General features: G+C 34.3%; 1 protein-coding gene and 1 pseudogene across 3 annotated transcripts in view; both read left to right on the top strand.

The window, feature by feature from the left end:
- The window catches only part of WDHD1 (WD repeat and HMG-box DNA binding protein 1), a 48,419-nt gene extending 21,522 nt beyond the window's left edge, over positions 1 to 26,897 (top strand). For all 3 annotated transcript variants that reach the window (XM_016132819.2, XM_016132821.2, XM_036218196.1), the window contains 14 exons: positions 1,090 to 1,274; positions 3,269 to 3,510; positions 5,664 to 5,801; positions 7,330 to 7,486; positions 12,653 to 12,767; positions 13,410 to 13,541; positions 16,170 to 16,396; positions 16,496 to 16,614; positions 17,114 to 17,170; positions 19,836 to 19,879; positions 20,279 to 20,449; positions 21,070 to 21,200; positions 22,886 to 23,024; positions 24,748 to 26,897. In XM_016132819.2, coding sequence (XP_015988305.2) covers positions 1,090 to 1,274; positions 3,269 to 3,510; positions 5,664 to 5,801; positions 7,330 to 7,486; positions 12,653 to 12,767; positions 13,410 to 13,541; positions 16,170 to 16,396; positions 16,496 to 16,614; positions 17,114 to 17,170; positions 19,836 to 19,879; positions 20,279 to 20,449; positions 21,070 to 21,200; positions 22,886 to 23,024; positions 24,748 to 24,945 — 2,055 coding nt within the window. In that variant the 3' untranslated portion in view covers positions 24,946 to 26,897. The remainder of the gene's footprint in view (positions 1 to 1,089; positions 1,275 to 3,268; positions 3,511 to 5,663; positions 5,802 to 7,329; positions 7,487 to 12,652; positions 12,768 to 13,409; positions 13,542 to 16,169; positions 16,397 to 16,495; positions 16,615 to 17,113; positions 17,171 to 19,835; positions 19,880 to 20,278; positions 20,450 to 21,069; positions 21,201 to 22,885; positions 23,025 to 24,747) is intronic.
- LOC118600600 lies at positions 405 to 518 on the top strand (annotated as a pseudogene).
- Positions 26,898 to 27,384: the final 487 nt, after the last annotated feature.

Genomic DNA, 27,384 nt, shown 5'->3' with positions numbered 1-27,384 from the left:
TGTGTAAATATTAAAGGTGATTTTTATTTTACTAAAACTTTGTAATCAGTAATTGGTAGTATCAAGTAATAAGTCAATTTTTGATTATTGCCACCTATTTTATTTACATAAAGTTATGTTTGTGGTAGAGGAAAGGAAGTGCAAGGGGCTAGTGTGAGCCTATAGTGTACATTAGTGGAAGATAAATTTTCCAAAATGGTATCAATTTATTTTATCTTAAAATGTATATATTTGTTCCTGTAATATAAACCAGTTATTTGGAACAGAAAAATATGCTGTCATTTACATTCATAATTATAAGTAAATAAATTTTCAAAATACTCCTTTCGAGGGATTTAATAGTTTGGTTGTTCAAAGGCCAATTACAAAGTATTTTTTACATGTAATTCAAAAACATAAATGTTGTCTACGGCTATCCTGAACGTGCCTGATCCCGTCTGATCTCGGAAGCTAAGCAGGGTCGGGCATGGTTAGTACTTGGATGGGAGACCACCTAGGAAGACCAGGTGCTATAGGCATAAAAAATAAAAAAATAAAGGATTGTAAGCTGACAAGGTTCTTGCAATATATGAGGTCAACTAAGGGTTGCCTCTCCTAAAATATTTCTTCAAAAATTTTAAAAAATGTTAAATGAAATATTTCATTTCCTAATATATATATATATATATATATATATATATATCTTCTCATAAGGAATTAGAGAGTGGAGGGGGAGGTAAATGGGGCAAAAGGGGGTCAAATATGTGATGACAGAAAGAAATCTAACTACCGGAGGTGAACACAATGTAAATATATATATGCTTTATTGTTAAAATGTATAGCTGAAACTTACCAGATTTCGTTAACCAATGCCACCATAAAAACAAATTAATTTAAAAAAAGAATAATTAAAAAAGAATAATTAGTCATTGTAGCTCTGATGTTACTACTGTTACTTGAAACTGTTTTAAAGTAGATGAACTGTGGTTGCTGCTATAACTTAAACTAGATACAGACTGAATTATAATATTTGTTCATTTGTACCATTTAAGCCTGATTCTAGGAGCTTCAGTTTTTCTCAGATTTGTATTTAACCTTACATATTTATAGGTTTGGAACTCTATTGGAATTATTCGCTGCTATAATGATGAACAAGACAATGCCATAGACGTCGAGTTTCATGATACCTCCATACACCACGCAACACACTTATCGAACACTTTGAATTATACAGTAGCAGATCTTTCCCATGAAGCTATTTTGTTGGCATGCAAAAGCACTGATGAACTAGCAAGGTAAATTGGAGATTAGTAGGAAGAATTTGTTACTATTGAATGTTAGATACAATTGTTGAAATTCAATACAAAAAGTTAATAAAACAAAAGATACTTTTTGTAGTGTGGAATCTCAGAAAGAAGAGTTCACTGCTAATAATACCAGTAATACCTCAGAACATGTGTTTTTGCCTAATTGTCCCCTCATTACATCCTCTAACTACTTGTCAAAATGATATGACATGATTTGTAATGCAAAACAAACGGGACTATTTTTTACATTGTATTGCTTTTATTAGTATTATAAGAATAATATATATTAATTTTAAACAAACAAGTACAGAAATTTTTAGAAAATGAAAGTTCCCCTCAGAATTCTACTTAGAAATAACTACTGATAACAATATGATATGTGTCCTTCCAGATTTCTTTTTGTATCAACCTTCCTTTTTAAATTTACATATTGAGGTATAATTTATATACAATAAAATGCACCTATTTTAGTTTGATAAGTTTGACAAATGTGTATATACTCAGGTAACCATTATAATCAAAATATTTTTTATCACCCCATATGATACAATATTTGATATTTTTTATCATATCCCTTTGCAATGAACCCAGTTCCAGTGTTGGACAATTACTTATCTGGGTTTTTTTGTTTGTCACTATATATTAGATTTGAAACTTCTCTTTAAAAATAGAAAAAAACACCAAAAAGTGTTATCAGTACTATTCATCTGCTTGATTTTTTTTGTTTGTTTTAATATATTTTGGACTTCTTAGATATTTTGTTGGTAGCTAGGTAGGTAGATAGACAAATCAATAGATGAAAAATATGGAAAACCAGTGGATGCAGAGTACATATTTTTTTTAATAAAGGAAAAGTATTTTACTAGTATTTAGGTATTCCATCCAGATTGCTCTCTTCTGATCTCTTTTCTTCAGCCAATTATAATGTTTATACACTAACTCCTAGGTGATTTGAAATTCAAATTCTTCTGATTGGATATATTAGCTCCTTGCTGCTCAAATGTGGTGCATAAGCTGCGGGGTCACCTGGGAGCCTGTCGAAAACACAATCTCAGAGCCCACCCCAGACCTTTTGAATCATGTGATTGAGCACATATTCAAGCCTGAGAAAAACTGTATTAGGTCATTTTTTAAAAAAATTTTTACTTTCAATTATAGTTGACATATAATATATATTAGTTTCATATATTAGGTCATTTTAATATTTTAATTGGTTTCCTAATTTATACATTGTAAAATCAATTTAGTAGTTTATTAAAATAAATCAGTTTATTAAATCAGTTTATTAGAATAAATCACTGTTAACTCTGTCTCAAACTCAGCATATCTTACTAGAACTTTTCTTCCCGTGAGCAATTTTGATTTCAGATACTGTTCTCTTGGTTTTCTTAGATATATTATTCGATAGCCATGTACCATATTACCTTTTCATCTTAAAGTTGAATTTTTAAATTATGTTCAGAAAGTCAGTACTGCTTCAGATCACCAGTTTTTTGCTATCTGCATTTTGAAGCTAAGTTTAATAATTTACATATATATGTGTATCTGTCTTTATTTGTAAGAATGTGGGCAGTAGTTGATAATCTTGCTGGTGGGATTATATGTGATTTTTTCTTTTTTTCTCGTATTTTTTTTATGGCAATGTTGCCTACCAATTTGAAGTTTCTTTCCTTTTAAAATTTGGTTGTGATATTTTGTGTATTTACAACCTAGGATTCTGCTTTGCAGATTTTAGCCTTTTTTTTTCATTTAACATATTGTAAACATTTTCCTGTATCTCTAAATATTCTTCAATAATATAACTTAATGATTTTAAAGTACTTAATTTTAAGTATATTTCATAATTCCTTAAAACCATTTCTTATACTATTTGTATATAACAGAAAAATGAACTATTTGGTTTTGTTACTGGATATCATGATTATATATATGAAATATCAAATACGAAAGTTTGATTGTTTCTATTTTGTTTTCATTTTTAGCAAGCTTCACTGCCTGCACTTTAGTTCTTGGGATTCAAGCAAAGAGTGGATAGTAGACATGCCTCAGAATGAAGATGTTGAAGCCATATGTCTTGGTCAGGGATGGGCTGCTGCTTCCACTAGCGCCCTGCTCCTTCGATTGTTTACTATTGGAGGTGTTCAGAAAGAGGTCTTCAGTCTTCCTGGGCCTGTGGTTTCAATGGCAGGACATGGAGAACAGCTTTTCATTGTTTATCATAGAGGTAGATATTTTTTTCCATGCGTATAATTTTACCATGACTTGAAGTAAATAGAAATTACTTGAGCTTCTTTCTCTCCCTCCCTCCTTCCTTTTCCCCTTCCCTCCCTCCCTCCTTCTCTCCCTTCTTCTTTTTTATTTTGGATTATAACACCTCCTTTTGCATTTATTATAGCATTTGAATCAGTATAATCTTTGAATGTATCAAATTTTGTCATTCACTAATAGCAATGAAAATGAAAACTATTTATGGAAGAACTGTATTAGAGAAAGAATTTCAAGGTAGAGTTCAGTTATTACTTTTATGTCTGTATAAGATTTTTCAGAGTTTAAATGCCTCAGAAGCTAAGCTAACTCTACTGTGAAGGGCCAAAACAACTTCGAATCTGACTTTTTTTGAAAAGTTGTTGCCTTCTTTTCCTCATCTCATATTCTCTCTTTAGTCCCCACGCTATGCTCAGACTGATTTTATCACGGTTACTGAAGCTCTCTTTATTCTTTTTTTTAAAAAATAATTCTACTGGAGATGCTCTTTTCTCTTGGTTTCTGTGACATCACTCTTCTGGTTTTTTGTCACTGCTAACTTCGTCAACTCTTTGCTGGCCCCTTCTCCTGTGCTGACCTCTTAGCTGGTGTGCTCCAGGACTTAGTCTAGTCATAGCCTCTCTTCTCTAGTATTCTCTCTAGGTCAAGAACTTTCAGTCTTTTGACTGCCTAGCTCTAGTAAGAAATTGTTCTACCTCACTGTTGTGAACATATCTGCAAATGTAACTGAAGTAAAAGTGTCATGGGAAATATTTACTCTTTGATTTCATTTTTCTTTAAATGCTGGTTGCAACTCTAAGTCAATTTCATGATTCATAGGTCAAGAAATGCAGTTTGAGGAACTATCCTTGGGACTCTTATCATGGCCCATGGCTTTAATTATATTGTGTGTGTGTGATTTCTAAATTAATATCACCAGCTCTACTCTTTTGTGTCTCCAGACTTGCCTACTTTCTTCCTAAATTTCTATGTAGAGTTTTGATACACATCTCAAACTTAACTTGGTCATAATAAAACTTTTAATATATTTTTTCCCTTCAGACTTGGTTCTTACTTAGTTACCCCGTCTTGGTAAATGGTGTGCTATCGCTCCAGCCAGGAATGTAAGAGTTATCCTTGATTCTTCTCTTTCCCTCACCCCCATGAACTCCATCAGTAAGATCGTAATCATACCAGTACTTTGGAATAACACGTTCTAAATCTGTCTCTTTATCACCTTCATTAAACCACCAGTCTAACCCAGATGACATCTCTTAGGCTATTGTAAAAGCCTCCTAACTAGTCTTTCAGCTTCGGTTCTTGCATTCCATAATCCATTCTCCACAGAGCAGTTTTAGTGATCTGATGAAAACATGAACCTCTTCTGCTCAGATTCCTCTGATGAATGTCTGTTGCTTTTAGAATAAAAATTAAACTTCTTATCACAGCTGACAGGGTTCTACATGATCTTACCTCTGCCTGCCTCTTCAGCCTCATCCCTTGCCATTTTTCTCATTACTCATTCTGGCCATACTGGCTTCTTTATGTTCTTCAGACTCAAGTTTGTTCCCCATTTAGGACCTTTTCCTTAGCTATTCCCTCAGTCTATTGTAGTGCTTCTCTTCCTAACATTTGGACCGCTGCCTCCAACTTGTAATTGACATCTCAGCTTAAATTTTACTTTCTTAGGCCATCTCTGACTATCCAATCTAAAGTAAACAGTCTGGCTCTCTGTATCACATTATTATTTTAACTCTTCGATAAAACTTAGAAGCTTTTGTTTTTTCTTGTTTGTTTTTAAATTCATTTCTTTGTCCTCTTTTACTTAAATGTGGATTTCACAAGAAGAGTGACTTCGTCTTGTTTGCCATTGCAGCCCCAGTGCCTTATCAAAGTAAACTCTCTGTAAATATTCCTTGAGTGAACAATTACCACTTATAACCACTTTATATAGTCCATGTAACATAGTATTCTGGTTCTGATATGTGAATGGTACCTCAGGCAGGTTATCAATAAAGAGTGGTGCTAGTTAATCTAAGAAATAAAATCAATTCAATTCACAGAAAATAATTTAGACTGCATTATAGCTAAATAACCTTTGCTACCTGATTTATATTTACATTTTTTCACTAGGAATAGGATTTGATGGGGATCAGTGCCTTGGCGTTCAACTGCTAGAGCTGGGGAAAAAGAAAAAACAAATTTTGCATGGCGATCCTCTTCCTCTTACAAGGAAATCCTACCTTGTATGGGTTGGATTTTCAGCTGAAGGCAAGACAAATTCATTTATTTATACATTTTTTTAAGAAGAAAATTGTTTCATTGTTTTTCCTAAATAATTTCTTTTTAGACATATTATCTATATTTTATGTTTAAATTTATTTTAATATGTTGGCAAAACTGGAAACGAATTGTTAGGCAAGGTAGCTATTGTTCTATGTACAAGATCTCTTCATGTGAATTTTGACTAGAAAACTTACAATGTGGAAATATAGTTTCCTGTAAGTTTATTAAGATAGCAAAGAGATACAAATCAATGATAAAGTTGTGGCTATTTCAGCAGACTCTACACAAAAATCAGAAATTTTCTATTGCTGCACTGTCTGCTTCAGTAACCTCTGGCCACGTGTGGCTACTGAACTCTTGAAATGTGGCTAATTGTAATCGAGATGCGCTGTGTGAAATACTCTTCGAATTTTGAAGATTTAGTATGAAAAAGAGAACGTAAAATAATCTCAATAATTCTTTTACATTGATTACATGTTAAAATTACATCTTGGATATATAAGATTTAATAAAATATAGTATTAGAATTTACTTTTTTCCCCTTTTCTCATGTGGCACTAGGAAATTAAATATTACCTCTGTGGCTCACATATTTCTGTCAGACAGTGCTGTTGTAAACTAATTTAACGGTGGCATATGACAGATGATTTGAAGGACACTTCAGTACTTCATTTTAAGGAGCCCGTTAACCGTATGTCCTGGCTTAAATATTTCTGTTGGAGATTCGTGACCTTCAGTTACATCATTAGAAACTCTAGTTTTATCTTTAAAAATATCAACCATTTCTGGATGTATGTTCTGTTGGGAGATCATTAGCCATTTATGCTTTAATAATGTGACCACCAATAACTTCCATCATATAGTTTTTTAATTACCAATTAGATCTAGACTCCGAGAAAACTTATTTGTAGAGTGAGAGGGCTGTAAAGTCAGAGATAAGAAAAGGGGTAATTAAGGAATTTGCGGTGCATTTCCTGAGATAGGAGCAGAGTAGGTGGGAAACAGGGTTGCTTGCTTGTTTCTTAAGTAAGAATTGCTTCCCTCGGAGTTGGGGAACATAACAGTGATGAGGCCAAGAAAGAGATAGAAGAAGAAGAGTACAAAAGACAGATGTTCTGCATCCTCACCTCGTATCAGGGTCTGGTCTTTTTCCAAGTCTCTCTTAACCTGGGAGGCTTCAGAGTCAAGTTTAATTTTTTTGCTGAAAATGGCTTTTTAAAATATTGCTTTATTCCAGCAGGTGGCATAGTTTTCACTGAAACTATTAGTTTTTTCTCTCCACTTGGGTAAATTTCAGTCATAGAAGGCTTTTTTTCCCCCCGCTTTCTTTACTTGGATCTTAACTCTATGTAGTTTATAAAGTTTTGTGAGAAATTAACTTGGAATATTTGCCTTCTTTTGTTTTTACTTTTGAATTGAAAGTTAAACGATGGGTATATATTTTTAAAATAGTATTTATTTAACAAGTATGTAGCTATATCTCCAAGTGGTTTGTTACTTTGTTGATGTATAGGTACCCCATGTTTTGTGGATTCAGAAGGCATTGTTCGAATGCTTAACAGAGGGCTTGGCAATTTGTGGACTCCTGTATGTAACACAAGAGAACACTGCAAAGGAAAATCTGATCACTACTGGGTTGTTGGTATCCATGAAAATCCCCAGCAACTGAGGTAGGCTATTAGAAAATGCGCTTTTTTTTTAAATACATTTTTCAGCTAAAGTTGACATTAAATATTATTTTATGTTAATTTTGAGTGTACAGCATAGTGGTTAGACATTTATATAATTTATGAAGCGATCCCCCCAATTAGTCTAGTGCCCACCTGGCACTATGCTTAGCTCTTAACATATTATTGACTATATTCCCTATTCTGTACTTTATATTCCTGTGACATTTTGTAACTACCAATTTGTACTTCTTAATCCCTTCACCTTTTACACCCAGCCTCTCAACCCCCCTTCTCATCTCGCGATAACCAGTTTTTCCCCTTTATCTATGAGTCTGTTTTCGTTTTCTTTGTTCATTTATTTTGTTCCTTAGATTCTACATATGAGCGAAATCATATGGCATTTGTCTTTCTCTGTCTGATGTGTTTCACTTAGCATAATACTGTCTAGGTTCATCCATTTGTTGCAAATGGTAAGATTTCATTTTTTATGGCTGAGTAGAGAAAATTCTTTTTAAATTGTATTTTTTATTCGTTTTCATCTTAGTTCATTTACTTGCTTTTTCCACATTTGGTAAATCAGGAATTTGTTTTATATTCACTTCAAAGTTTTCAACCAGTTGCTTGACTTTGAACTTATTGAACAAAATAGAAATTATGTTTATTAGTGTGACTATAGCATCATTTCATCCTGACAGGGAGGGGAATTAAACATGGCATTTTATCTTCTATTACAGCCTTTTATGTTTAATTATGATTTAGAGTTGAATTTACATAATTTAGCTGCTCTTTGAGATTTTTAGCTCAATCATTATAATAGGGGAGAGGACTAGTAGAAATTTAGTATTTTACTGCAAGCACAGAATTCTCAGTCCAGTCTCTATTCAATGTCGTGTTGAAGGTTTTCCTCTTTTTGGACATCCGATATCTTCATGGTCTAAAAGATTGTCAATGACATTGTGTAGGTAGTTGGTGACTAAAGAGGTCCGTGCTTTCATAGAGCTTCTAGCCTGGGGAGACAGATAACAGAAACAAGTAAATATTTATTACTACTTGGGATAAATGCCATTAATTAATCTGAGCCAGACCCATGATGGAGAATAACAGGGCATGTTCTAGGTGGAGTGACCACAAAAGACTCCCAATTGAGGTAGTATTTAAAATGAGACCCGGAGGCCAAAGAATCTCTTATGGAAGAATGGAGTGAAAAGCAATCCATGTAGTGTAAACAGCATGTACAGAGGCCCTGAGGTCAGAAAGAACTTAATGTATTTGGGGAATTGAAAGGATATAAATGTGTCTAGAGTTTAAGAGTCAAGGGATGGTGGCAGGCCTAAGTTCAAGGTGATATCAAAAAGTTAAATATAGGTTGCATTATAGTTCATGATGGAGAAGTTTGGATTTTATTTGAATGGGTATCAGGAAGCCATTCAAGGTTTTTATTCAGAGGAATGGGGTAATCTGATTTATACTAGAAAAAGGCAATTATTTATGGTAAGTGTATTGGCAGAGGTAAGACTGGAAGAAGGGAGACCAGTTTTTAGCAAGCGAATTTATCCCCTCATCTGAGGATGTTTGGAAATGTAGAGTGTTGTTTTTAGTTGTTACAATGATAGGGGTTCCTCTGGCATTTAGAGAGCTAGAGCTGGGGGTTATTAAACATCTTATAATGTGTGGGATGCTCCTGCTCAACTGCAGATTATTCTTTCCTGAATGCTTTTAGTGCCGTCATTGAGAAACACTGGGGAGGATTTTACAGTCATCTAGCTGAGCTAGAACAATGGCTGGAACTAATGTGGGGCAGCGGAAATGAAGAGAAACAGATTCAAGATAGAAACAGTAGGATTTGCCATTAGACGGGGGATTGGGAATGAGAGGGTAGAATCAATAATGGCACCCATGTTTCTGGTTAAAGCAACTAGGCGAATAGTCATGTCGTTTATAGAAATAAGGGAGATGAAAATGAATTCTCTCTTGGTTGTGTTAAGTTTGAAATGTCTGCAAAAAATATCCAAATGGAGCTATCAAGAAGGTATTGGATATATAATTTGAATTCAGAGAAGAAATTTTGGCTACAGATATAAATTTGGAAGTCACTAGAATATAGAAGATATTCAGAGTCATTGTAATAAATAAGATGACTTAGCAAGAAGAGAGGAAAAAAGGTCTCAGAATCCAGCCCTAAGAAATTCCAACATTTAGAGGCCAGGTATTGGAGTAGGAGCTTTTGAATGAGAAAAAAAAGAGGATTAGCTATGTCAGAGAAACATCACCTGAATAGGGTCATATAACAGAAACTATAAATGGAGGCTGTTTCAAGAAAGAGGCAATAGTGAGAAGGGAAATAAAAATGGCTCTTCAATATATGAAAAGATAATTAGTTTCACTTAAAATAAGATAAATACAAATCAAAACTATAAAGAACTCTTTTTACCTATCATATTGAAAAAATACTTAAATTTGTTAACACTCAGAGTTGATGAGGTTGGGGAAATAATCACATTTGCATATTGCTGATGGGAGTACAAATTGGTTGAAATCCCTATGGAAGATAATTTGTAAAGAACAAACAATTAGAAATGCATATGCCCTTTGACCTAATAATATTACTTTTAAGCATGGTCCATGGACATCACCATAACCAGGCAGCTTCTTAGAAATGCTGAATCTCTAGTATCACATCAGACTTACTGAATCAGAACCTGCATTTTAACAAGATATTTGGTGATTTGTGTGTATGTTAAAGTTTAGGAAATAGTGCTGCTAGCAAATGTGGGAAATGATATATGTAAAAGATATCCTACATTGTGTGATTGTTAATACAGTAAAAGATTGGAAACCTCAATTCCAATAGAAGAATAGAGAAATGTATTCTGTACACCTATACACTAGAATACTATGTAATTTTTTTTTAAAGGGTGAAGCATATCATGTATGTGATAAGTGATGTGTATCCAGAATATATAAAGAATTCTTACAGTTCAACAAAAGACAACTCTATTAAAAATAGGCAAAGGATTTCAAATAGACATTTATCCAGAAAAGATATACATATAGCCAATAACATATGAAAAGATATTCTGTATTATTAGTCATTAGGGAAACGCAAATCAAAACCAAAGAGATACCACTTTACACGTACACTACAATAGCTATAATCCAAAAAATGGAGAAAAACAAGTGGTGGTGAGGATGCAGAGAAATTGGAACCCTCAGACATTGCTGAGTGGGGATGTAAAATGGTACAGTTTGGCAGTTCCTCAAAAGGTTAAACACTGAGTTATCATATGATCCAGCGGTCTTCTCCTAGGTTTCTAACCAAGAGAATTGAAAACATATCCATACAAAAACTTGTACTTGAATGCGCATTGTAGATTTTTTGTACTAGGTAAAAAGTAGAAACAATGCAAATGTCCACCCGGTGAGAAGTGAATAAGTAAAATGTAGTATATCCATCAATGGGATATTATTGGGCTGTAAAAAAGGATGAAATACTGATTCATGTTACAACATGGCTAAACCTCGAAAATGTTATGCTAAGTGAAAGTAACCAGACACAAAAAGCCACATATTATGATTCCATTTATATGAAATGTTCAGAGGCAGATCCATAGGGATAGAAAGTAGATTAGGGATTGCCAGGGGCTTGCAGAGAAGTGGGCAGTGGAGAATAGGGATTAAACTGTCAGTGGGCGTGAGGTTTCTCTTTGGAGTGATGAAATGTTTTGGAATTAGTGGTGATAGATGCACAACTCTTTGAGTATAGTAAAAACGGAATTATACATTCAAATATGATGTGGCTGTGGTACATCTATGTGAACTCTTGGTATATGAATGATATCTTAATAAAGCTCTTATTTAAAAAGGGTAAGGATGTGCTGTGTAACGAGGTGCAAGATGTGTTAAGTGGAATGAATACCACTTGTGTAAAAGGGGAGAGAGAACGCATAATTGTATTGTTTATATATGCCAAAGAATTTTTGGAAGAATAAAAAGGAAACTAATGATAGTTGTTTGGTAGAAAGAAACTCAGTGGATAGTATAGGAGCCTTCTCTGTATTCTTTTTTGTAGTTTGTGCATATAAATGTTCAAAAATTAAGTAAGTTGAATTTTTTTTTTTTTTTTAAATGAAAGAGGCAGTTCAGTAACTCGAATCAGAGAAGGCTAGAAGTGAAGTTCAAGAAGACTTCTTAAGTTGGATACATGGCAGATATTGGTAACCCTTATAATAGTGGTTTTAGTGACACGACAAAATGTTAAATTCTTGACTGGGGTGTGCCGAGAGCATGGGAAATTAAGAAATGAAAGCATAATATGTAGACAACGCTTCAAGAAGTTTGGCTTTGAAGCAGAGCAGAGATGGGGTGGAATCTAAAGGAGGATGAATTATTTAGTTTGGGCAATTCTAGAGCATTTTGTGATCTTTTGGTAATAAATTCAGTAAACAGGTTGAGATTTACAGTAAAAAAAAGAGACAAAGGAATGATATCCTCAAAAAAAGTGATAGATTTTTTTAGACCATGTGTCTAAAATAGGAAGATAAGACATTCCATCAGTTATTGTGAGAAGGAAGAAGATAGGCAAATGCAGATGGATTTGGTATTTGAAAGGTGACAGGAATTCCTGTCTGATGGCTTCAGTTTTTTTGGCAGAATATATAACAATGTTGAGAGTATTTTTAAAGATAGTGGTTGGCAGTGTGAGATTTTTAGAAGACATGGTCTTAGAGAATACAAAATCAAACTCAGTAGGGAACAGTAGAGATCGCTGGTTATTATTTATCTTGTCTTTTTAGAATCTCCAAATATTCCATTATGGACAGATTTAATATCAAATGGAATATATTAGTTAACAGTTTTTAACTTCCTTAGGATATAGGCTGTTCTCAGGAATTTCTTGCATGCCTGTTCCCAAGAATCAAGTTACTTAGTAGTTTGAATTAAAGAATTCACATTTTATGTTAGAGGTTAAGTTTTGAACCTAATAAGGATTTTTACTATTCCATCTAATGTTTATTTGAGTAAGATGATTTATTTCATTTATATGAATGTCATTATTTTAAAGAGATATGTGAAATCATTTATTTGCAATGAATAATTTCATATTTTAAATTTAATTTAATATTATAAATATCAGTTTTTATGGTGAGACTTTTTCTTTACTGACAGGTGCATTCCTTGTAAAGGTTCTCGGTTTCCTCCCACCCTTCCACGCCCTGCTGTAGCTATATTATCCTTTCAGCTTCCTTACTGTCAGATTGGAACAGAAAAAGGACAAATGGAGGTATGTGGAGATCTTACCCTGACACTCTAAATTTGATAATGCGCTCACTGCCTGTGACATAGGCATTTAAAAATTATCCCAGTGGCCAGTGTTGTGTGTTTATTACTTTATAATGAAATAGACAGAGGTAGCAGGGAAGAAAGAGGACTGATTGATCATCAGGGCACCTGATTGCCATCACTGCTTCCAAGGACCCGTCAGTGCCTCACTAGGGCAAAGCGTTCATTCTCAGGGCCCCACAAATCCTGAGAGGACGTGCTTCCAGAAATTTTGTACTGTAGGCACTTGGCTTGCTTCAACCTAGTCCTAGCCCTGCATCATCGAAAGTCATTTGAAATCTTGCAGTCAGTTATTCCAAAAAAGAAGCAAATTGGCTTCTAAAAAAGTAGCTTACTAAATTCTCTGAGCATTAATTATAAGAGCTAAGAGACTGTTTAAAACCCTATATTTCTCCCCCTTTTTTAAGGGTAGAAGATAAAGTCAAGGCATAGTATCACATTAGAATTTGAATTGTAAAATAAACGATAGGAGTGTTTCAGAAAATATTTTATTCAGAAACTGGTATCTTAAGATAAATATTTAACATTTGCTTGGTCTTAAGCTGACAGTTGACTCTAAACAGTGTTTTCCTTACTTTTGTAGGAACAATATTGGCGTTCAGTTCTGTTTCACAACCACCTTGATTATTTAGCTAAAAATGATTATGAATATGAAGAGAGCACTAAAAATCAAGCAATCAAACAGCAACAGGAACTTTTAATGAAAATGCTTGCAGTAAGTAAAATAAATACACAAAAAAAATAAAGTTAAATGCTTTTCTAAGGTTGAATCTCTTAAAGGTATGTGAATTAGCACTGAGTTCTACAACATACAATTCTTAAGTTGTATCTGGTGGTGTTTTTCTTAAAAGTTCTGTTTTCCAGTTAATGTTGCATTTAAAATATTTAAAACATTACCTTGTATCTAAGATTGTAGGTGGTAATAAACTGTCCCAAGGCAACCTCCCTTTTTGCTTTTGCCCACTGCACTGTTTGAACAGGACCACCAAGTGATTTTGATGCTTAATAAAGTTTGGAACCAGGAGCTGTAGCTCCTGCTCTTATGTGCAATAAATAGAGTTTCTGGACTTTTAAACCTCTAAGAGTGGGCAGTCTTAAGAACGTTAAGAAGACTTTTTAGATATGCTTGCCTTTTGTCATCCTCTAAGGCAACAGTGTATGGTAAAAGTTTGTCTCTAGCCAGTGACCAGGTTTGGTGCCTTGAATATGTAAGTACTTTTATCTTTGGAGATAAATGAACTTTTTGAAACATAAGGTTCATTCTTGCATCCTCATTCTAGGTTGGTTTATGAAGAAGAGTGTAATGTGATTTCTTATCTGCTTATCATGCACTAGACTGTAAGCCCCTTGAAGGCAGTGGGCCATGCCAGGCACTGACATGGTATCTGATATGTAGTGGACCCTGGTATTTATGGAGAGAGTAAATGGTCCAGACTTTTCATTTAAAAGTTGAGGGTAAAGGGTTCTGAAGGAAAAAGTGATATTGAAGACCGCAAAGCTAATTGTAACTAGTCTCCAAAAGGCGTGTTCACTATTGTCACCTCTATGCAACACTGCCTTGAGTTTAGTATTAAAGCAATTTAATTAGTTTATTTAGAGTAAGTTTCGTTCCTTTTATATGGTGTCATTTGTGGTCTGGGGACTAGACCTTTTTACTTCCTACAGCACATTTAAGGAAACATATTTGATTTATTTACTATTTAGCCATAGAGGAGCTTTTCCTCTGGAGCAGGCCGCTGGTGGCTTTGGGGACCGGTCCTCTTCAGCATGCTTGGCTCCCTGCAAATGCCTTTAGTTCAGCCTAGTTTGTGAGACCCACACTACAGCAGATCCTTGACTACTGTTTCATTCAGTGCCAATATGTTATAACTGATAAGGAAAAAAATCAGTTCCTGGCCGAGGCCACTGCCCATGTGGAGTTTGCATGTTTTCCCCATGTCTGCTTGGGTTTTCTCCGGAGACTCCGATTTTCTCCCACATCCATGAGATGAACTGGATGTCTGAATCGGCCCACTCTGCTCAAATGTGGGTGTGTGTGTGAGTACAGCCTATGACGTAAGAGTGTCCTGTCCAGGATAGGGTCCTTCCTTGTACCCTGAGTTGCTAGGCTAGGCTGGCCACCCTTGACCCTAAACTGGAATAAGCAGGTTTGAAAACAATTACCTTTTTATTAATCTTCCTTAAATACATGTATAGCACACACTTATTTCAGTGTTTAATATTAGAAGTGTTTTGGATTTTTTAGTTAGAAGTCTAATGATGTTTTCTGTGACTAGAAATATGCAGTAGGAACTTAATTCGTTTACATCAACCTGTGGTGAAATTGGTTTGTGATATGTTTTTTAGCTTAAAGTCACAGCTTCCTAGAATCTTTCAACCACATTAAGTGAGGACTTAGTGTACTCCCTTTTATTTCTAAGTGTTGCTTGAGACAGAGTACCACTTTGATTGAGAAGAATGGCTTATAGATAAGTGATATTAGAAAATTTGAGGAATACATGCAGATGAATATCTAAAGCTTCTGTGGTGATGGATCAGACATGGGATGTAAAAATAACAAAATAATCCTTCTACCCTATGAATTATGAGGCCCTTAATAGTTTTCAAAGTATTAATTTTCCTCACATTGTACTCGAATTGCCTTACTTTGAGTTGTCACAGTTCATACCAAAAGAAAACTAGCCAGTGTTTTCTAACACATGATAAATAAATGCCTTTTTTAAATGTTAAGTATGAAAAATAAAGCAAGAAAAAGAAAGTTGTTTGTTAATTTAGAAGTTTATAACTTTCTGGTAGTTGGAGACCATAGGCAATCACACTTAAAAACTATTGGATAAATCTACTTACCCCCATCCAAATTCACTTAGTAGCATTTGCGTGCCAAGTCTGGGCAAGGTAATAAATAAGTCATTTACAATTCATTCCTTCTTTGCATTTGCAGCTCTGTTTGCCTAGAGTAGGAAAACAAAGTTAGGAGAACCACATCTGAATTTTAAATGATTCTCTTACTTTCCTTGCAACTAATAGCTTGAAGTGATAATACCATATCTCATTGAATCTAAACTACTATTAATTGTAAAATGCACCGTTAGTTTCTTCATTTAAGCCACAGAGACAAAAAAAAATGCTTCCAATTAAACTGACACACCATCATTTGTAAGATACTTTCTGATTTCGGAGATGTTAAAATATGTAATCTTACAATCAGTGAAATATGGTATCTAGAATACTGTTTTCTCAGTTTTACTAGTAGTTTCATTCCTTTATTTTAAAAAAAGTTTTACTTAATGTGATTTGATTGTTTTTTTTTTTTTTTTTTTTTTTTTTTTCCTTTTTGGATTAGCTTTCCTGTAAACTGGAAAGGGAATTTCGTTGCGTGGAACTTGCTGATCTGATGACTCAAAATGCTGTGAATTTAGCCATTAAATATGCTTCTCGTTCTCGGAGATTAATATTGGCCCAAAGACTTAGTGAAGTGGCTATAGAGAAGGCCGCGGAATTGGCAGCAACTCAGGTGGAAGAGGAAGAAGAAGAAGAAGAAGAAGATTTTAGAAAAAAGCTGAATGCTAGGTACGAAATATTCAGTTGTTTGAATTTTCCTTTACTATTCTGAATATTAAGTTGGTCTTTGCATAGAGTTCTTTATTGAATAGTATTATCATCTTTTAGTTACAGTAATACTGCTACAGAATGGAATCAGCCAGGGCTCAGAAATCAAGTTGAAGAAGAAGCAGAGGACACTGGAGAAGCTGATGATATAGAAGAAAAATCAGAAATACATAAGCATGGTAAGGTATATTTTTAAGACAATTTAAAGGTGAAAAATGTGATGGGTGGGGCTTTTCCCAATTTACTTGGCTAGGAAATTTGAATACATAAGTCCTCCCTTATCCATGGTTTTGCTTTCCATGGTTTCAGTTACCTGTGATCAACTGCGGTCCAAAAAATTAAATGGAGAATTCTAGAAGAAAACAATTCATAAGTTTTATTATAGGATATTGTTTTAATTGTTTTATTATTAGTTATTGTTGCTAATCTCTTACTGTGTCTAATTTATTAATTGAATTTCATCATAGGTATGTATGTACAGGAAAAAACATAGTGTAAATAGGGTTCAGTACTATCCTTAGTTTCAGGCATCCATGAAGGGGCTTGGAACTATCCCTGGTGGATAGAGGGAGACTGTCGTATCCATACTTTTTCAAGACATCTTTGCCATCTGATTGTTGATTATAGAGGATATGTTTATCTTCCTGTTTACATTATATTATCATAATTATACTATAGGACAGAACCCATTTTCAAAAAGTGCAAATTCCTGTGATGTGCCAGCTATTAAGCCAGGTAAGAAAAATTTATGATTTCGTAATATCAAGTAAATTTTACAAGTAGTCTTTAAAGTGATACATCTACTCAAATACACCTTACCTTTTAAGGCCTGTTTCTTTTTTTTTTTCTTTTGTTGTTATTTTTTATGAGAAATGTTCTTTGTGAAACTATGGTCATTTAACAAGTATTTATTAAATGCTTCTTGAGTATCAGGTATTTGATTAGATGGGGATACAGAAGTCAAGCAGATATGCACGGTTGATCCTTGTATAAAAATTATGGTACCAGTTGATTTTTCAGACTATGTACATATAGTACTTTGATTAAAAAATTATCTTTAAAAACATGTACGGAGTAGTAAAAGAGCAGATAACCAGTGGCTATCATTTAATTCAGTGGTGGGCGATGGGTTGGGGCCCCAGGAAGGCCTTACGGAGTGTTTAAAGCAGAGACTTGAATGATGAATGAATCGGCAAGGCAGAGGTGGATGGAAGCAAAAGCAGAGGAAAAGCATGCAGTCTTAAGCAACAGCGTGTGTGAGGACTAACAGTGGTATGAAGAGCACAGAGAGCAAAGAAGAAGTGATGCTGAGGTTTATAGCAATGGACAGGAGCCAAATCGTGCAGGTCCACATAGGCAGTAGTAAGGATTTTAATCTTCGTTTTAGAGTTGCTGGGAGGCTGTAGGTTCTAAGCGGGGGCACAGCCTTTTCTGGCACACTTCAGAAAAGGAAAGCACGTAGAGACCACTCAGGCAGTCCAAGTGGGATTGAATAGTGGCTCAGACTGGAGCGGTGGTAATGGTAGAAAGAATAGGAAGCATTGAAGAGGTATTTCCGATGATGATGTAGAGAGTGTGGAAGTTTTGATTTGAAGAATGACTCAGATTCTGGCTTGAGTACTGGAGTGAATTATGGTGCCATTTATTGAGTCAGGAAAACTAGGGAGACACAGGTTTAGATAGCAGAAGGATGAATTACTATTGGATATTTGGGTCAGGAACTTGGGGAAGTATCTCTGGGATGGAAATATAAAGTGAAAATTACTGGCATAAGTATAGCAATTTAAACCATGGGCATGGGTGAAGGAGCATTGGGGGAAGATGTAAAGTGAGAAGAAAAATGAGCTTATGCCCAGGGAATCCCCAGCATTTAAACATCAGGTAGTAGAGAGATGGGGAAGGGGAACCATCGAAAGGGAATGAGACCAGAGAGGAGGAAGAAGGTAAGCCAGGGTGACGTGGTAACTCAGAAGTCAAGGACGAAGACAGTACCAAGAAGAAAGGGATCCGCTAGGTGGAATGCTGTTGAAAGATCAAATAAGATGATGACTGAAAAGTATCCACCAGATTTGGCCAGATGGAGTTTTATCAGGTTCTTAGCAAGAGCAGATTCTGTAGGTTAGTAGGGCTAGAGTCCATTATTATATTGGAACTGGAACATAAGAGCGGTGAGGAAATAGGAATAGCCATGTAGACAGAACTAGAGAAATTTGGCTTTATATGAGAGGTGATAAAAATGGTGGCTGTTGGTGTAGCCACTATGGAAAACAGTCTGGAGGTTCCTCAAAAAATTAAAAATGAATCTACCTTTTGACCCAGCACTTGCACTTCTGGGTATTTATCCAAAGAAAACCAAAACACTAATTTGTAAAGATTTATGTATCCCTGTGTTCATGGCAGTGCTATTCACAGTAGTTGAGATATGGAAGCAACCTAAATGTCCAACAATAGACAGATAATTGGATAAAGAAGTTATGGTCCATATATACAATAGAATATTACTCAGCCATAAGAAATAATGAAATCCTACCATTTGCAATGACATTGATGGACCTAGAAATTATTATGCTGAGCAAAATAAGTCAGAGAAAGACAAATACCATATGATTTCACTTATACGTGAAATCTAAGGAACAAAAAAGAACAAACGAATTGAAAACAGACTCACAAATACAGAAGACAGCTGGTGACTGCCAGAGGGGAGAGGTGTTGGGAGGGTGGGAGAAAGTAGTGAAGGGTTAAAGAAGTACAAATTAGTAGTCGATAGATGGTCATGGGGATGGGGAGCACAGCACTGGGAATGCAGTCAGCAGTAATGGCTAGGTGGAGAGCCAGAGGGAAGATAAAAGTAATCAGTGGGATTGTTTCATATAAATGTCTAACCAATGTATTATGTACTTGAAACTAATAATAAAAAAATAAAATACTTTGGAAAAAATAAGATGGTGGCTGAGGGGTTGTGGGGTAGAGAGGATTTGGTTTTTTGTTTGTTCAAGTTGGAAACTTGAGCAATCAATAAAAGGGTAAAGTCAAAGATATTGTAGCCATTGATAGCACAAGTTTCTTGACAAAGCGGGAAGGGTCGAATTGAGAGCACAGGAGAGGAATTAATTACTAGCCTTAGCTAAAATAAGACACCATTTTTCTATGCTAACAAGAGAAAAGGTTAGATCTTTATATACTATGTATATTTTATAGTGGCAAGTTGGGGTAGTTCCCATCTAAAAGCTTTTATTTTGTCTTAGAAATGGAAGGAGGTCATATGTAGTTAAACGTTTTAAAGTTACAAAGCACATTCATTTTCATACAATATAGATTAAAATATTTCATCTATTATTGTAGAAGTCAGAAGTCTTCTGTGTTTTATCACTGTTAAGTGAGGGTTTCTTTCTTCTGAAAGGTGCAGTTACCTCTAGCAACCAAGGACGAGTAAACCCCTTTAAGGTAAACTCTTTCTAATATTTTCTATTATTTAAATACATTTTGATACAGAATAATATTTTCAAAACACCCAATGACCCTCCCCAGACTTGGAGGCATTAAAGACTGGAGCAGATCTTTGTGAAAACAAAGACAAAAGCAGCACTGCTTCACACCTGGGCTAAGAGTTATATTTTCTCCTTGTCTTTTAAGTGCTTATAGTTTTGAAAGATACTCCCTGTTTTTCTTGGGGATGTGGTATTTGAGAATATGTGCATCAAAAGTCTTAATTTGGATTGTGCCAAATGTATTCATTTCTAGAAATGAGAGTACAATACAGATTTAACAAATTTATAGGAAAAATGAAATCTCCTAGGATTTTTTTCTTTCAGTATAAAATGCTAACACGAGTTTGCTCTTTAGGTATCAGCCAGTTCCAAAGAGCCAACCATCTCAGTGAATTCAGCACGTTCTACTAATATTTTAGACAATATGAACAAATCATACAAGAAATCTACTGCATTTAATCGAGCTACAAATAATGAAAAGTCTCCAGTTATAAAGCCTCTAGTTCCAAAGCCAAAGTCTAAGCAGGTACTATTTCAACTACTCATATCTGCTGTAAGCAGCACGAGATCTGTTTGTCTAACTGCAGTTTGTTCACTGTTTCAGGTATGGGACAGGAGTCTCTAGTTGTATGTAACTAATTGTCCAGTGAGGGCAATGGTTCTCTATTCTGGTTTTGCTTCAGAATCACTTTTTAAAAATATGTATACCTGGGCCCTAGGGACTCTGGCATTTATCCGTGTTTTGAAGAAAATTTCCCAGATGTTTCTGTTGCATATCCCTGTGTAATGGTGACACTGGTAGACGACCTGGCTCTTATCTTTCCTTGTTCTGTATTTTGATTTCGTCTCCCAGATTTTATGTCAGATTTGGTATTTTATCCCAAAGTTAACATCAGTAAAATATATTATTGTTTATTTGTTCCATTTCATATAATTTTATTCATTTAGATAACATGGAATTTGAAGTATAGTTTTTTTTGCAGTTTATGTGTATCTGCATGTTTATTTCCAGTTAAGAACCTCAAGACTTCACATATTGTTATAAGAATTCTAAATAATTATATTTTCCCACATTTTTAAAACTTGCTTGTAACATGTAAAATCATACTATACTTTCTTGCAGCTTCATGATATTTGTTTTTATAGGCATCTGCAGCATCCTATTTTCAGAAAAAAACTTCTGAAACTGATAAGACTGAGGAAGTAAAAGAAGAAAATCCTAAAAATTCATCATCTGAAACCTCAGCTATGTGTGATCAAGACACTGAAAATCAAAGGTTAGTACATAAAGAAATTTAGTATGCTCAAGATTCAGTATCCCAAAAAAAGGCATACTGAAGGAGCAAGACAAAATTATTCAGCTTCGTTATTCATTATTATAAATAATATATTGAAGGAAGCTACAAATATTGATTAGTGTCTATTTACATTATTTATTAAAGTGTGCTTTGGCAAATTATATGTGTGTTTTAAATTTAAATACTATATTTTATAATTAATCCATTTTTTAAATAGCTAATGTAGTTACATGGGAGAAATATAGTCAAAAGATACAAAAAGATGTGTGATGAAGAATAAATATCTTTCCTATCTATCCAGTTCCCCGCTCCACAGTCACAGCAACAAGTTTCTTACAGAGCCTTTCAGAATTAATCTATGCACGGACACACACTTATATTTATTTGTTTTTGTTTTTTGTTTTTTGTTTTTTTGTTTTTTGGGTTTTTTTAGTTTTACAAGAATGGTACCATATACATTGTTTTATCTCTTGCTTTTTTTCCACTTAATAGCTTTTGCAGTTCATTTCATTACTACACAGAGTTTCTGTAATCTTTTTATATTTATTGAACGGATATATCATAATTGCTTAGGTCTCCACTAGTGGAAAAAGATTGTTTGCTAATACAAATAGTATTGCAATGAATAACTTTATATAAGTTATTTCTCATATGTACTTATAGCTATGGATTCTTCTATGGATAAAGTTAATGTGCACTTATAATTCTAATAGATACTGCCATACTGTTTAGCATTGATGTCGTATCATTTTATATACCCTAGCAATATGAGAGTTCCCGTTCGTCCAGATCCTATTTGTCCACCTTTACAGTATGTTACCAAATATTTTGATGTCTTTTGCTAGATTTATTTAAAATGCATCAGTTAAATTGAAAAGTCTTCATTTCATTTTTAGCATTATGTATCATATAATCATATCTCATGTTAACCAGTTTGATCTGAGGGGGTAGCTATGCATTTTATTTTTCCTGTTTTATTCTGAATTCAATTTAGATAATTAAACAGTGAAAATTGTATTTAAGGTGCTTCCATTTTTTTATGCTAGGAACTGGTTATACAGGAAAGAAAAAGCACCCAGTAATTATTAATATACTTGCATTAAACCTTCACTTGTGACCTAAAGACAGTTCGTATCAGAAGTGAAATCTTATAAAATTGACAATGTGCTATGTCCATGTTTTATGTAATGGTGATACAACAAAGTACCCACACTCCCAGGCCAGCTGTGAGAGCCAGGATAAGAGAATGGGTAAGGAGCCCAAGAGAATTCTGAAAATTTCAAATAGCTGGTTTGGGAAATGGAGAAAGAGCTTGCCAAGGCTACATGGTAGAATTTTACTGGGCCAGAGGGGCTAAGTGAGATTGGCGACCTTGAGCCTGTCAACATTATAAGAACTGAAAGTGCAGAAATCATGGTTGCTGCGCTTGGAAAATACAAGTGTGAATAATCCCTTCGAATTGACCTGACAAAGAATATTTTGGTTCATTATTCCTGCAGTCTCCAGGCAGGTTAAGTAATATGTAATATGAATATTAACAAGTGTAATTAATTGTGTCTCTTTAGGTATACAAACACTAATGATTAATTACTAACCTGGAAAATTATATAGCACTTTAAACTATGTGTTAAGTATAAAATTTTTTCACATTATTGTGCTATTAGGCCAAAGACTGGGTTCCAGATGTGGCTAGAAGAAAACAGAAGTAATATTTTATCTGACAATCCTGACTTATCAGATGAAGCAGACATAATAAAAAAAGGAATTCTTCTATTTAGAGTATTGTCAACTGAAGAAAGGAAGGTAAGGTTAATTATGCTGAGACTGAGATCTTAGTGAATTCCCAAGTTTTAAAAATCCTTATAGAAAATGCCTTTTTCTCTTTTTGAAAATTGAATATTTTTGAGGAAGAGGAAGCTTGGTGGAGAAGAAATTAACTGAAATGTCAGCCCTGAACATATGGATGTGTAATAGTTATTATTTAGTGCTAATATTTAATTTTGGGGGCAGGTATACTGTTTACATCTGTATAAGTTCCTACATATTACAAGTTAGTGGACTACACCAAGAATAAGCAGTACTTATAAATTGAAAACACAATTATTAAGTAAAAATGAAGTTAATTCACATTTTTTGGACTATTAGGTTCCTTGTAAGCAGAAATCTTTTAAATACTATTTACTGTACAATGAATACTAAATGAGAATACTGCTTTTGGGGGGAGAGCTGGTGTTCTGTGGAAATTAGAATTGGTGGCCTGTACTTGTTACCTCTCATATAAATTTGCCATGTGAAGGAAGGCTAGGAGCAGCTTTCTGTTGCAACGGAAAGCAATGTGTGTGATGGTATATTAATTAAATCTCAGACTTCACTTCCCTAGGAATGACAGTGTGTGGCATTGCGGCCTAGTGACATAGATTCTTGCCTCAATAAACTGGGTTCTATTAATAAAAGTATTAAAAAATTAGGAAGCTAGAAACTGGCCTGACCACTTTTAGCCTCCTCTAGAATCTCATAGCAACTTTATGTTTCTCATTTTTTGTAAGTATTTATAAAAGGATAGAAATTCTAAAAGAATTAACTAAAGTGGCAGCTGAATACATCAGACCTTACACAGCAGAAGAAACAACTTGGCAAAAGTTGTGATTGTGTTTTTGAATACTTAGAAATGTAATCAATATTTTTAAGATATATAAACTTTAAACATTTGCTTATATCCGGTCTATTAATGTGAAGAATTCTACAGCCCAGAGAATCCCTTTTCTACAATAAATAAACTGGAAAGAAAATAAAGTAGGAGGAGGAGGAGGAAATATTATAGATTAAGAGAGATTTAAGACATGAAATGAGTGAAACTTGTTAGGTTCTTGGTTAGTGAACAGAGGCCAATCCCAAAAGAATATATACTGTGTATAACATTCCTGAAATGACAAAGTGATAGGGATGAAGAAGAGTTCTGATTGCCAGCAGTTGGGGCCTGGGTGAGGAGTCGGAGCAGCATGAGGGATCCTTGTGGTGATGTAACTATTCTGTATCTTGAATGTGGTGGTAAATACAAGAACCTACAATAGAATTAAATATGCACATACAGACTCACACAAATGAGTAGAAGTAAAAAGGGGGATTGTGTTGATGTCAATATCCTGATTTTTTAAGATTCTGCCATTGAGGGAAAGTGAGTAAAGGGTACACAGAATCTTTCTGTATTATTTCCTACAACTACCTGTGCATCTACAATCTCAAAATGAAAAGTTTCATTTTTAAAAAATACCTGGAGGTTTAGTATTTTGCACTTGATATGGTTAAATACAAGCTGAGTATAGATTGAAATGTTAGAGATAAAATGTAAATTTTTTAATGTGCTTTGCAATTAAGTAGTAAGAAATTTAACAGTGAGACTCCTTAATGATTAGCTTAACAAATGCTAATTATGCTACTTTTATGTTACCTGGGAAAGTAAAGAAATAATTTTTTTCCTATTTATTTGTTATTGCATAAAGATCTTTTCTCCAATATTTTTCTAAAGGCATGGGCTACCAAGGCGAAAGGAGAAACTGCAAGTGATGTTGCTGAAACAAAGAAGCGAAAATTTGTGGATGAAAGTCAAGAAACTGAAAACCAGAAAGAAAAAGCAACGGAGAATCTGAATTTGCCTAAAAAGCAAAAACCTTTAGATCTTTCTACGAATCAGAAACTGTCAGCTTTTGCATTTAAGCAGGAATAGAGTAAGGAAGTGGCCTTAGGAAAGTAATGGGTTTTTTTTTTTTTTTTTTTTTTGCTCATCTTTGATAAATCTGGACTTTTAAAAAATCTTTAGAAAATGCTGTATATTTTAAAAAGAGTTTAAAGACAGTTTTTGTCTTTATAATGTAGTAATTATACTGGTATAGGTAGCAGGGAACATGTAAAAACTATCACCTCTGCAGATTGCTCTGCCCCCAAATTGAGGCCACCCAGAAGCATTGTGATTGTTGTGGTCACCGACTTGACTAGCATGTCCCAGTGGAAGCCAGTTTGATTTTCTTACCTTCAAAATCATCAAAGCCAAGGTCTTAACACCTCTAAGCACTGAAATACCTTGTTGGTATTTCCTCTTTTGGTTTATGTCAGATACAGTAATCTCTTCCCAAGCATTATCATAGATGGCTCTCTTTGTCTAATTGGGACCTAGGGGACCATGTTTTTTAATATGGGGCCTAAGTTATGTACATAATTTTGTAGATGAGACATTTTTGTTTTAGAAATTTTTTGTATATGGCTTTCAATTGTATAGCCTAGTTTTTTAAAAATAAAACTTTTGCTTTTCCATATTTAGCTTGATATGGCCTTAACATTGTATTTCCATGAAATGGGAATGTTTCTAGAAAGTGTGTTTTATATTTATATCTATAATTTCCTCCATCATCCCCATCCTGCTATGCATTATATACCGAAGATAGTGTTTTGATAGGATCACAGCCCAGGGCATAATGCTCCTGATAATGTGCTCTGGCTATCAGCATCAATAGTACTTTTTCTGAGCAAGTCTTTGAAGCCTTGATCAGTACTAGTAAAGGGTTAGGGGAAAAAGTTTTACATTTTGTGTTCTGTCGTGTAGCATAGCCACAAGTTTGGTTTTACGTGGGCCTAAAATTCTAACCAAACTCCAGACTTTGAGAGTCATTTTGGAGAAAGCCTGTGTGAAGTATTTTAACTTAATAAAATTGATGAGAGCAAAGGAGAACAAAACCTATCATAAAGCAGGTAGATGTAGAAGCCATTTTTGTCTCAGGTGTGACTTCTTCAACAGACTGAGCTGTAATGCAGTATTGATTTGACAGAGCCTCTACTTTAATGATGTCTGTCTCAAAATGGCTCTGAATGATTTCTGTACTGCAAAATAAAGCCAAACTCTGGAAGTCAAGAAAAAAAAAAAAGTGTTACGAAAAGTGTTTAACTCCTCTTTTATTTTGAGCAAACAAGATTTAATTATTTCATACACTTTTGGTTATTATTCTAAGCAGAGCTTAACATACATGCAGCGACTTAATGAGGGCAAGATACAGGGGCGGGGACGGGTGAATAGTATAATAAAATCAAAATCGAATAGTTTTATAGATTGAAAGGAACAAAATGTTGAAAATTTAGACGGATAGTCCTTATAATGATTAAGATTAGGAAGGAATAAATACATTTCATATTTTTAAATTAGTTGTTGGTATTGAGAGAGATTATAGCACAGTGATTAGGAGCACAGATTTCAAAGCCAGACCACCCTGGTTTGAAAACCCACCACAATAGATACCAGCTGAATAACCTTGGACAAGTTTAGCCTTTGCCCACTCATCTGTAAAATGGGTATAATAATAGTATCTGCCTCATAGAGTTGTTGTGAGACTTAAATGAGATAAAAGCACTTAGTTCCTGGCACATAGTGATGTTTAAATGTCATCTATCATGCTATTGGCTATTGAACCTTTCTTTGCCATTTAGTTTGATTCAGAGTGAATTAATTTTGATTTCAAGATCCTGAAGTAACAGTTTACTTGTAATACTTTGGAAAGCATGTTTGTAGACATGTCCTTTATTCCCTTAACTTGCTGTGGTACATAGTTCATAATGTTCGAGGGTGTACTCCCTGAGTGTTCTGTTTCAGATCCCTAGGAACCTGGTAATACCAAGGATTTGCAAACGTTTTTTTTTTAGTCTCCTGTTTTATTTGGCTGAAGGAAAGTTTTTGTATTGACTTGGTTTAACTTATGCATTAAAACATTGAAACCAAGTAACATTATCCTTATTCGTTTGCTGTATAAGGTTAAACCTCTTTAAGAAAAATTTTTTTTTTCAGAGAATTAAGGCTTAATGGTAGGACAATGAAAAGGTAAGTAAACTAATATATTAGTTTGTTATTTACTAAAATACTAAACCACTATCATGGTATCAATAATATTGCCTATTCTGAGCTTATTATGTACTGTAGAAAGTTGTTAATGTGCTTAACTTTAGTCTCCAATAGCAAAAACTTATCAGAGTGTTATTTTATAGCTTTACACTCATGAAAAGGACATTATCTAATTATTCCAGAGAGTAAGCGAGAGAGCACTGGCTTACGCCTGCCAGCTGTGGGGACTGTGGTAATCTACAGCCTCTCCTATCAGTGCAACAGCCTGGTGAGCCACTGTCG

This window comes from Rousettus aegyptiacus, unplaced genomic scaffold (assembly GCF_014176215.1).
Source record: "Rousettus aegyptiacus isolate mRouAeg1 unplaced genomic scaffold, mRouAeg1.p scaffold_m13_p_3, whole genome shotgun sequence".
NCBI lineage: Eukaryota > Metazoa > Chordata > Mammalia > Chiroptera > Pteropodidae > Rousettus > Rousettus aegyptiacus.
Note: the sequence above shows the minus strand (reverse complement) of the source record. Positions and strands in the feature narration are given on the sequence as shown.